Source organism: Chionomys nivalis, chromosome 5, assembly GCF_950005125.1.
Source record: "Chionomys nivalis chromosome 5, mChiNiv1.1, whole genome shotgun sequence".
NCBI lineage: Eukaryota > Metazoa > Chordata > Mammalia > Rodentia > Cricetidae > Chionomys > Chionomys nivalis.
In genome coordinates this window covers 32,586,389-32,598,333 of record NC_080090.1, presented here as the reverse complement: position 1 = coordinate 32,598,333, position 11,945 = coordinate 32,586,389, and the positions used below count along the sequence as shown (strand labels likewise).

Below are 11,945 nucleotides of genomic sequence, written 5' to 3'. Positions count from 1 at the left end.
GACCCACCATGGTGGTTGTGTTTATTAACTCTTATTAAGATATAATTCATACCCATAAAATTTGGCTTTTTCAAGTTTACCACTGAGTGCCTTGTTACAGTTACAAAACTTCATACCCATTGCTGCTAATTTGGAAATGCATTTATATGCCACAAAGTAGCACCATAGAGGTTAGCGTTGCTCGCCTGCCTCCCCTTGGATGATTGTTTGACAATTACTCATATGCTACCATATCTGTAAATTCACCTATATGGATATTTAACATGTGCAAGGTTGCACATTAGGAAGCCTTTTATGCTGGCTTCTTTCACATTTGCACAGGGCATTCAAGTGCATTTATGCAGTCAGTGCATGCTTTATGGCTAGATCATGTCCCACTGTGTACCTATACACTACATTTGTTCATCTATTCACCATTGGGTGCACATGCAGGCTGTGCTTTCATGTTTTTATACCATGAGTAATATTGCTCCTGAATAGCCACATGTAAGCTTCTATGTACACAAGTCTTCAAGTCTCAGGTTTTACATCTGTGGTTCCTGTGTGTGTGTGTGTGTATGTGTGAGTGTGTGCATGTGTGTATGACATGATAGGCATCCAACTCCACTATTTTAAGGACTTATTTTTATGTGCATGATTATGTACCTGAATATATGTATGTGTGTCATATGAGTTCAGGTGTTCATGGAGGTCAGAAGGTAGCATTAGGTCCCCTGGAGTTACCGGAAGTTGTAAATTGCCATGTAAGTGTTAAGAATTGAACCTAGGTCTTTACATGAGCAGCAAGTGTTCTTAACCACTAAAGCCATCTCTTCAGCCCCTCAATGCCAATGTCTGTCTACAGATACCCAGCTGTGTCTGGTTTTGAATGCTGGAAATATTAATTTTCCCCCGTTGGATTATTTTTGCTGGACGCATGTATCAGAAAAACAATTGATCACAAATATATATGTTTACCTCCACTTATGGTATCATCTTTTATATTTTTTGCAGCAAGACTGGGGTTTAGTAGGAAAGGATTTAATATAGATTTAACCAAGACATCATGAGAAAGGGAGACACATAAGTGCACAGTTGTGCATTCCTGGAATGGGCGTGGACTCAAGAGGCTGCTTTTCATGTCCACTTCATATTTATTGAGAGAAATATGATAATTCTTTCAATACTAATTATTGCCAGATGTAATAATTTTTTAACTATCCTGAGTCAAGAGATAACCCGAACTTAGTCAAGGTGAATTATACCTTTTATACTTTGTTAAATTTGATGATCATGTGTGCGTAGGAGATTAATTCATCATTTGACTTTTAGTGCCATCCTTTCCAGCCTTTGTCATCGGCTTTATGTAGGTTTTGAAACATGAGTTCTATTTCCCCCCCTATGGCTTGGGGAAATAAAGAGTTTGAAATGATTTATCATTTCAAATGTTTGTGACCCCTTTAAAACGCTAGAAGGGTTTTTCACTCTCTGGTACAAGTCCTATGTAGAGGCCCCAGGAGGTCTCAGATCTCTGCAAAGGGGTCTGCAGGGGCCGGTCACTGTGCACAGCATCATTTCATCTTCTCTCTGTCCACATCACCCACTATCCTTTTTTTGTCCTACATCCCCTTTATCTCCTCTCTGTTATCCGGCTGCTGCTATTTAATCTAAAGCCAACACAGCCTGTGAGGATGAGCACCTTCATCTATGTTCCCATCCAAGCTAAAGTTCAGTGTCATGATTCAGGAAGGTTTGGAGTCAAGCTGCTGGAAGAGAAACCTTACCCCTCCATGCATAGCCATGTGACCTTGTTGAAGCCTTGGGTCACTCACCAACATGAAAAGAGATGAGGCTGCTAGCTACATTTTGTGGAGGTGTAGAGAATGCACACGATTTAATATGAATACAGCAATTTAAACAATATAAAGCCTTTAGACTGTCAGGGGTAAACACATGATTTAAGTTTTAGACTTGAATCACTGTGTCTGACTTTAGTTGCTTTACCTACTGAAATCGATAGAAAGGTATTTCCTTTCTCACTAGTGTTTTTGGGGCTCAGCAGTCTCCTCTTTCCTTAGATTGTCTGTGGGTTCTACCTACCCATTCAGCCAACTGAGTCCCCTCAGAAATAGCTTTTCTATGACTCACATCTAGATCCCCTAGCATCTTCCAAAGTACATTCAGACAGCCTTTTAAAATGGATTAGGCTCTCACGGCAGATTCTCTGCAACCAACAGAGGGAATACATCCTACATGAGGCCCATGGGGCACATCGTGGGCTCAGTTAACCATACGTGTGTAGGTAGTCACAAATCATCTCTATTGGTAAGAACAGCTCTTCCACATTCTGCGCCTTTCAAACCAGCTCCCTTCTAGATGCCTCCGAACTTACCATTCAGCATGCTAGTTAATCTTGCTCCTCCTTTCCTCAACCCCCTCTCCATTGTTTTAGCGGTAACATTCACCACCAGAGTGCTGCCCAGAAAAGACCCCAGGTCACCTCCCTCGGCAAATACTAGGCAGACTCCATAGTTACAGTCCTCTGAATTCCCCTTGAGTCCCTTCAGCTTCCAGATGACCTGTACCCCTTGTCCACAGCCACGCTGCTCCTCTCCTCCACCATATTTACCAGCATCTTTCACAAAGGCAGTCTGACATGCTTAACACTCAAGAGCTCCTTGGTATTGCCAGGGGGTGGGAACTAAGGATCCATAATTTACACTCACAAGCCCTCCTTGACCTAACTAGCACCCACAGGCAACAGGACCCAGAGCTGATTACTTCCAGGCCAATTTTTACTTTCTTTTCACTCCTCCCTGTCTGGGTCCTGGATTTCCCTGACTTCTTCTTGCATGTCTCCCTCTGCTAGGTTATTTTCCTTAGTATACATGTTTGTTTTTGTTCTCAGTTTCCTTCTGGCCCATGGTTGCTTTGTCATCAGCGTAGTTTCAGCCTGGCCCCTAAATATTTGTCTTATGTCTTCACCTGACCAGTGTTGAAGGAGCTATGGGTTGCATTCCTGCCACCCGGCTCCCGGCCGCCTGACTAGCTTATGCCCCGAAATAACAACACACAAACTGTATTCATATAAACACTGCTTGGCCCATTTCTATTAATGTGTGTAGCACCACGAGATGGTGACTTGATGGAGGAAGGTCATTGGTTAAATAAAGAAACTGCCTTGGACAGAAAATTAGGTAGGCGGAGTAAACAGAACAGAATTCTGGGAGGAAGAGGAAGTGAGCTCAGACTCGATAGCTCTCCTCTCTGGGGCAGATGCGATGAAGCTCCAACCCACAATGGACGTAGGCTAGAATCTTCTTAGTAAGCGCACCTCGTGATGCTACACACATTAATAGAAATGGGCCAAGCAGTGTTTATATGAATACAGCTTGTGTGTTGTTATTTTGGGGCATAAGCTAGCCAGGCGGCCAAGAGCTGGGTGGAAGGAATGCAGCCCACAGCTCCCCCACAACAGTGACTTATCTTGCCTAACCCATATTTAGTAATCTGTGTAGCACCAGTCTTACCGGAAAAGATTCAGCATGTCTCACCTGGCGGCTTGCTTCATCGCGTCTGCCCTCAGAGAGCAGAGCTATGGTGTCTGAGCTCACTTCCTCTTCCTCCCAGCATTCTTTTCTGTTTACTCCACCCACCTAAAGGCTGGCCTATCAAATAGGCAAAGGCAGTTTCTTTATTAGCCAATGATCTTCCTCCATCAGACCAGTGCCCATCCGACCCCCCACTCTTCTCAGTCACTGAACCTGCTTCCTAAAACCCAGAGGAAGTAACACAGCTTCATCTTCGGCTCACTCAACTTCCCCCAGCAGCTGGCACCACTAACCACCCTTGAAGACCATATTTCCTTAAATCAGTTGGCTCCAAAGAAAAATCCTGTGACGTATCTCCTCCCCATTTCCTGACCTGTTAGTTGGAAGCCTCGCTTTCACCTGTTGAGCCCTCTCCCTCCCCTTACCTACCTGGTGCTACTTCCCAACCCACACAGTGTAACTCCACGTCAGCCCCCTAGAGTGTCATCTGTCCCCTGCTGGAATTCTGTTAGCATCCTCATGTGCAGTTCCAACTCAGACTTGTCTACTGTTCTGTGTCTAATTCACAAACCGCTTCATAGTCAACATCTCTACTGAACTTGCCATTAGCACTGAGAATTCATATGCCCCAACTGACCACTATGGCAGAACTATGTCCATGTGGAGATCATGCTCACATGCAGACAAGGTCACATAAGGCATATGTGCGTGCTCACAACATGTTCACACATGTCTTCACAGACATACTCCAATCTTCCACCTGAGTCTCCCATATCAGCCAGCAGACTCTTTCATGCTATCAGCTGGAGACTCCACCTGGGTGTGCCTTTTCCTTCATCTCCAAGTCCTTCACACTTGATTCCACAAATAGGTTTCAAATGAACTCACTCCTCTTGCCCCATCCAAATCACCACCTTTCTTGGCCTAGACTCCTGCACCAGATTACAAATCTTCCCACCTCCCTCTTTCTCCTTTTGCTACTTCTCCCAATCTCACACTCTACACTGTACGTTTAAACATGTGGGCCTGATCCTGTCACCTGCTTTCTTAAACAAGCACATGGAACGAGGAATGAGCTATGGTGACATGAAGGATAAAATTCCAGAGCAGAGCGGCATGTCAGCCAGAAGACAGGGGAAGAACTGCATCCCTCTTGAGTACGTGTGCCAGGGCTCTGAGGTTTGAAATCTTAGTTTAAGCAAGGTCAGTGTAGCTAGAACACAGCAAGCGAAGTGGCTAATGCTAAGGCAGATGGAAAGTGCCCCGGGTGAGCTCTGCAGGGCCCAGCAGGTCAAGGAAAAGCCCTTTTGCTATTATTTTGAATCAGTGTACCCTCCCCACTGGCTTTACGGTTCTCCAAACAGCACCTACACCTGTTTTCATTCCTTGTCTCCTCTTCTCGCTCCTGGGCCTGGTCAGTCTCTGCCATGTGGTCAGTGTTGTCCTCACTGAAGGGGTGCAGAGCAATACCTCCAACCTTGCAGCTGGGTCAAGTGGCTGGCACTTCTCTGGATGCACTGAGGCGTTCTCTCAGCCAAGGTCCTCATTGTACCTAGCTCATGGGTTCTTACCTCTGTGGCACAGTTACTACCTGGGTATGTTTGATTCTCACAGGAAGGAAAATGCCTGGCCTCCACAAAGAATCATTTAGCTCATAGTGTTGACGTCGCTGTCTTTGTGAAAACTATATGGTATTCTGCCTGGCTTGTGTTGTATTCGAGCACCTTCTGATCAGACAAATTGTCTTAGGGCCCCTCCTCTTGGGTCCTTGGACATTCTTGTTGAGATTAACCCTTTGCTTTGCAATTGACTTTGTCATAGGCAGCATGGAGCTTGCATACAGGTTGAGCATCCCCAGCCCTAGAAACCAAAATCCAAATTGTTGAACTGCTCCCCAGTCTGAAACTTTCTGAGCACTGACATGATGTCACAAGCAGAAAACGTCACACTTGACCTCGTGATTGAGCCCAGTGACAAACAAGGGCAGTACAGATGCTAAACAGACCCCTTCTGGATACATGTTATGGTGTTTATGAGACAGATTTTGTTCACACTTGGGTCCCATTCTCAAGACATTTCACTAAGCAAATGCAAATAGTCACACTTCTGGGAGGGAGGGAAATATTTCTGATAAGGGTTACTCAACCAGGTAACATGGTTCACTCAGACACTTGGAACCACTTTGTCTTATTCAAGTTTAATCCCAACAACATAAGACATAGAATTAGGGCATATGACAGATTCCTAACAATGAAAAAAATAGGGCCGAAGCTTCATTTACAGTTGGCTCCCCTGTGAGTCACATGCGCTTGAGCAGCAAATGCGGACTGCATCGGATCCGGCAGCAGAAATGGAAACCCCTGTGGCCACCTGCTTGCATGTTTCTTATTTTGCATCCACCGTCAGGAATTCTTGAAGCCCTCTTCTTTGGATTCTGGTTTGGAAATGGACTCTGGTGGAAATGTTGCACCTTTGGGAAAGGCTCCTACCCCTCCCACCTTTTTGCTACACATGCCACGTGGATGGTTTTCCCCCCACCACCACCTTGGTCCTCTCCCCCTGCTCTGGTGGCTCTGGTCCTGCTGGCTGGAAAAGAAACAGCAGCCCATGATGCTGGAGGGAGGGTGGGCACCTCACCTCCAATCTCTACTTCCCCTGTGGATGCTGCTTCTGCTGCATCTGCTGTTTCTGCTGCTGCTGCTGCTGCTGCTGTTTCTGCTGCTGTGGCTGCTCTTGTGGTTTCTGCTGCTGTGGCTGCTCCTGTGGTTTCTGCTGCTGTGGCTGCTCCTGTGGCTTCTGCTGCTGTGGCGTCTGCTCTGGCTTCTGCTCTGGCTTCTGCTGCTGTGACTGCTGCTGTGGCGCCTGCTGCGGCTGTTGCTCTTGCTGCTGTGGCTGCTGCTGCTGCTGCTGTTGCTGCTGTGGCTGCTGCGGAAGATCCTTGGAGCAGGGCTTGGAACATTCACTACTGTCAGAAGGGCTCTGCTCCTCCTCTACAGGCTGTTGGTCCTGCCTTTGATCCCGGGCCCGCTTCCTTTCCAGCATCTCCTCAAAGAATATCTGGCAGCTGAAGCCATCGCGGATGCCATGCTGGGCGTGGTCCAGCAGCGCCTCCAACGTGGGGAAGACTCTACAGCAGGCAACACAGCGAAGGCCATGGTTGGTGGTGACCAACCAGTCTGGCGGGGCCCGCAACTCCTGCAGGCAGCAGTCCACAGAATCCTCAGGCTCCGGGCAGTAGTGCTTGCAGGCTTCCAGCTCCCAGCGCAGGTCTGTGTTGGAGGCCATTTCGAAGGAGGAACCTTTCCGCCGCTGTCGCTTGATGAACTCAGCCTCACGGATAAGGGGCTTCCTGGTGACGGGCTCGAAGCCATCGTCAGTCTCCCAAGCCACTGCCACACCGCGCACGGTCTGCACATACGTGTAGAGCGCACACACGCTCTCGGGTGGGGCATCCTGCTCCTCCTCGCTCCTGCTGGAAGCCCAAGACTGGTACTGAGAATAAGACTGGTACTCTGAGGACGACTGGGATGATGGAGAGCTGCTCCAGCCCAGCATCCTGTGTGTCCGGGCTGCCAAGTAGATGTCGTCCTCTGGGAGGAAGGCAGGCCCTGGCCTCGGAGATGATTCGTTCCTCCTCATGGTCCCTGAGAAGTGCAAGGGCAGTTCCATCAGTGCTCTCAAAAGTCACCATACGTAACTTTCCCCATACGTAACTTTCCCCATACGTAACTTTCCCGAGAAGCCACAAATAGAATGGTGCAGGCTCTGGTGGCTTTGGGAAAGGTGCCTACTATTCATCAGAGATGACCATAACGCTACCTCATTGGGAGGTAACGATAAAAGAGTGTGTGCATCTTATCAACTGATGTGTAAAAGGCCAGCACCCAGGAGACCAAAAAAGTAGATTGTGGTACAACCACAGGATGCGATTGTATTCATGGATAAAAAAAAAATGAACCAGGGATGTGTGCAGAAGAGACACATGAGATAATACAACTTCAAAATGGAAAAAGCCACCACACAAGTCCACTTAGGGACAGAATAATTACTACCAAGAGCTGAAGGGATGGGCAAGACATACGGGTGCCTTTGGGAACGTCCAAGATCATGATAACACTGTGTGCTTTGGTTGCAGCTGCCACTCAGATGGACAACATCTCAGTTCTTTCTACTGTACACACCGTGTATGCAACACCAGCTCAATAAAACTCGCTTGAAAATCAAGAATGGAGCTAGTGGTGAAGCCCCAGCTTCTCCTCTGTGACTTCTCTCTGCCTCATCCAGGGGGCCTTTCATCCACTCTGTGGACACACATTATGTCCCTTTTACCATCCAAGTGAATGCCCTGCCTTGAGTCCTTTAAGATTTAAAACAAGCCTAAGGAGTCTATTTGGAGTTTTACCCAGCCGATAAGGAAATTGAGGCAAAGAGGATGTGCATGCCTGGCAGAGTCTCTTGACTCAAGAGCAGATCTTATCCTAAAATGCTGCCCAAAGGCACATCCAAGTGGCCATTGAGTTGGTGTTCTAGATTAACTTACTATAAAGGAATGTTTATATTACTACAGGATTGACATATTTTTTCAAACACATTGAAATGAATATATGAAGGAGAAGTTACATTCTCATCTACACATCTCCTGAAATAACTCCTTAGATGCACAGCAGCCTAGGAAGAGCCAGCTTTCCCCCAATGATCTCTTTCTTCACCGCTCCTCCCCCATCTACTTCATAAGATCAACACGGCTCTTTGATAACATCAGAGACCAACCTGCCCCTTCCCCATCTACTGAGCACCTGGCCAGCATACGTCCGTGTTCTCCTTTGTGGACTCTGGGCTGGCCCTGCCGATTGTGGTCCCACTGATTGGTGTCTGTTCTCCCCTGCGTTCCATAAGATGGTGTTTCATGACTTCAAACCAGCACCCAGAATCTCAGTGAGAGCTGGTGTGGGCTGGGCTGAAGCCCTCCAACCAGCCCCAGCCTGAGTGACCACATGATCACTAGGATCCTGGCTTTATTCTGTGATGTCATCAGTGACACGGGTCTGTTCTGTGACCTTTGACAAGGGTAAAGTCTTTCGTTGTCAGGTTACCAGGAAAGGGCCCCAGTGTGAGCTCATCTCCCTCTGTGATAGCTGTCTGGGGTGTTCTCAGGAACACAACTACAAACACAGGCACGTTCTCTCAAGCCTGTGTACAAACATAAAGACTCAAGCCCAGGGATTGGGGAGGTGGCTCAGAGGTTAATAGCACTGATTATACTTTGAAAGCACACACATTTCATTCCCAGCAATCACATGACACTATCTGTAATTCCAGCCCCAGGAAATCTGATGTCTTCTTCTGGTCTCTGCGGGTACTGCATCCATAAAGTGCAGAGATATGTGCAGGCAAAATATCTATAAACATTATATGAAAAGAAGAATTCAAACAAACACTTAGGTTCTTACACACATAAATGTGAACATCCACAGAGACATGGTACGTTATATATATATAAGTTTACAGCATCCACACTGACAGACATACTCAGCGTGTGAGGACCATACTCTGAGCCACACACACACATCCACACACATGATCTCACACTATATGAACCGAATCATAGATATGGTCACGAATAAACAGCCATCCCCTAACATCAACATGGCCTAACCACACTACTGAAGCAGTTTGTCAGAAGCTTGTCTCTACAGTGCCCACCTGGCTAGTGTAGGCTCCCTAGCACTTCCTAGCTTCCTAGTAGTGCTACACTGTCCCTTTCTGCGCGCCTTGTCCACTTCCTGCAGCTTCACCTCCTCTTGGCTGCCCACACATCCTGGAACCTCTTCCTCTGGGCTCAGGGCTCTTGACCTTGTCACTCCTGTCTGTCCCAGGCCCTAAGATCTTTGTTTTTCTTGATGACATTATACACACACACACACACACACACACACACAATTTGTTTTTGGAGATAGGATCTCCCTATGTAGCTGAAGTCAACCTTGAACCAGCCCATGCTGGCCTCAAAATACCCATCCCTCCATCTTAGTGTCCTGAGTGTGTGTGGGGTTGGGGGGATTAGTTACCACAACAGATCCAATCTCTCTTCAAATGCAGACTCTGAGAGGTCCTTCATCTTTCTCATATGGCTAGTACTTAAGCAACATTCAACACATTAACACGTGCTGTAGAAGTACTTGCCAAACTGGTGAGTAAATAATGAAGACATTGGTCTGACTAAGCTAAGACCTACCTCCTGCAGCTGCCTGCTCTCAGCACCCCAAAGCTCTGAAGCTCCCAGACATAAAGACTTAGAGAATCACCTTTTCTTCCAGCACATCCTCACTCCTCGTACACTTCCGGCAGCACGCCCACCAGTTGCTCAGTCTCACCAGCTTTAATCCTTTGAATTCTAAATTCCCAGCGGTTATAAAAGGTGATGGATTTATGAGACCATCATCGGCACATTCAGCATCCTCTGGCAAACTCCTACTGAGCCAGAAAGTCACACCTGCAGCAAGTTCACAGTTGGCAGAGGAAACGACCAGCCCTTTCTTTCTGTATAAACACAAAGGCATGCCTCATAAGAAACAAAGGCACTAGCAAACATTTGGATTGACAGCAGAAGAAAGTTAGAACATTTAAGCGATAACGCAAATAAACAACTGTCTGGTGGGAAAGAATGCTCAGCCAGTAAATGATCCTAAAAATTTGTATTCGGTAGGTAAAAAGATGAGCTTAGGTCTTGCCTCATGTGAAACAATTACAATATTTTTCAGACAGCTCAGAGGTTATGTCTTAACAATAAGTGTAAATAGAGAAAATTTTAGGGAGCTTTACTAAGTGGAATCTGTTCACGCAAGCACCATCTGTCTTTTTTATTTTAGATTTTTATTACAACCTGCTTATTTATTTTGTGTTGCAAGTGGGGAGCAGGGAAAGGGGTACACATGTGTCATGGCATGTGTGTGGAAGTCAGAGGACAGCTTACAGAAATCTGTTCTCTCCTTCTACCTAGTAGGCTGCAGAGATTGAAAACACAGGTTGTGAGGCTTGGTAGGAGTTGCCTTTATCCCCTGAACCATCTGCAAGGACCCTTTAAGGGTCTCTGTCATCACTTAGTGGTTAACCAATTTCTTACTATTTACAGTGGTAGGTGGTTTCTAACTAGAGTCCCAGCATTTGAGAGATAGAGTCAGGAAAATCAGAAGTTGCAGACTAGCCTGGGATCTTACCTCAAAAAAATTTAAAAAGAAAATTAAAATTTCAATTTGTAGTTGCTTTTCTCTATGTCTTAGCAAAATGAAACAAAGCATAAAGGCATTTCCTTTAATAGGCATTTCCCCCAGAATTAAATAGAAAGTTAAGAGATGTGGCAGCAGCCATTCCGCCTAGCCGTCATTAGCCGCTTCAAAGCTTGCTTGACGACTGCATCAGTTCCTGATGATAAGAGGCAAAAATGAGGAAGATTGACAATAGCAAGTGCTGGTGAAGATGAGGGGGCAGCCACACCCTCATTAGCATAGAAACTTAACATTTCATATAAAAGTTCTGCTTCACCAATCACAGCACTCTGTGGGTGTCAGTGGGCACACTCCACACTGTGGACGCTACCCTCATATCAGTGGGCACGCTCCACACTGTGGACGCTACCCTCATATCAGTGGGCACGCTCCACACTGTGGATGCTACCCTTATATCAGTGGGCACGCTCCACACTGTGGACGCTACCCTCATATCAGTGGGCACGCTCCACACTGTACATGCTACCCTCGTATCGGTGGGCATGTTCCACACTGTACACACTACCCTCATATGAGTGGGCATGTTCCACAATGTACACACTACCATCATGTCAGTGGGCATGCTCCACGCTGTAGATGCTAACATCATCTCTTTCCTAGGAAGGAACCACACTGCATTATGTAAAACGACGTAGAGAAATACTGACTTCAGCTTTGGCTAGCGATACAGAAAACAAAACAAAACAGGAAACATTCAGAAAGCCACCAAAAGAGAGAAATGATCAGATAAATCACAGTGCAACCAGGCTATGTAATACCATTCCCTAACGAGAGCTTCACTTCCCAGCAATTAAATGTAGTGATGATCTCATTTGTGTAAAAACTAAGTGTGTGGCCTTCTCTACAAAAGTCCCAAATAGGATTCTGCTCTGAACATATATAAAGGCACAAAGAGGACTCAGAAACAACATACCTAAGTGTGAACAGCCCGCTTCAGAAAAGAATAAGTTGGAACTTGTGAGGCTGACTTTCCCACAGATAGCAGACTAGTGAATTTTCTGTTGGCACGATAAAATATCACAATCAGAAGCACGATCTTAGGGAAGAAAGGATTTGTTTTGGTGTATCTATAGTTCCAGGGGTTGAGAGCCCATAGGAGTCAAAGGTATGACAGCATGTAGAGCTCAGG

General features: G+C 46.3%; 1 protein-coding gene across 1 annotated transcript; it reads right to left on the bottom strand.

The window, feature by feature from the left end:
- Positions 1-6,176: 6,176 nt before the first annotated feature.
- On the bottom strand, positions 6,177-8,438 carry Fam170b (family with sequence similarity 170 member B). Its single transcript, XM_057770005.1, has 2 exons — positions 8,327-8,438; positions 6,177-7,174 (listed from the first exon to the last, which is right to left on the bottom strand). Exons 1-2 carry the CDS (start codon positions 8,436-8,438, stop codon positions 6,177-6,179), a joined length of 1,110 nt encoding a protein of 369 aa, XP_057625988.1.
- Between the last annotated feature and the right edge of the window lie 3,507 nt (positions 8,439-11,945).

Excerpts from the sequence above, each read along its gene's own strand:
- Fam170b (XM_057770005.1), bottom strand. The coding sequence starts at position 8,438 with ATGAAACACCATCTTATGGAACGCAGGGGAGAACAGACACCAATCAGT. Across the intron at positions 7,175-8,326 it reads CACGGACGTATGCTGGCCAG|GGACCATGAGGAGGAACGAA; the intron begins GTGCTCAGTAGA and ends TGCACTTCTCAG.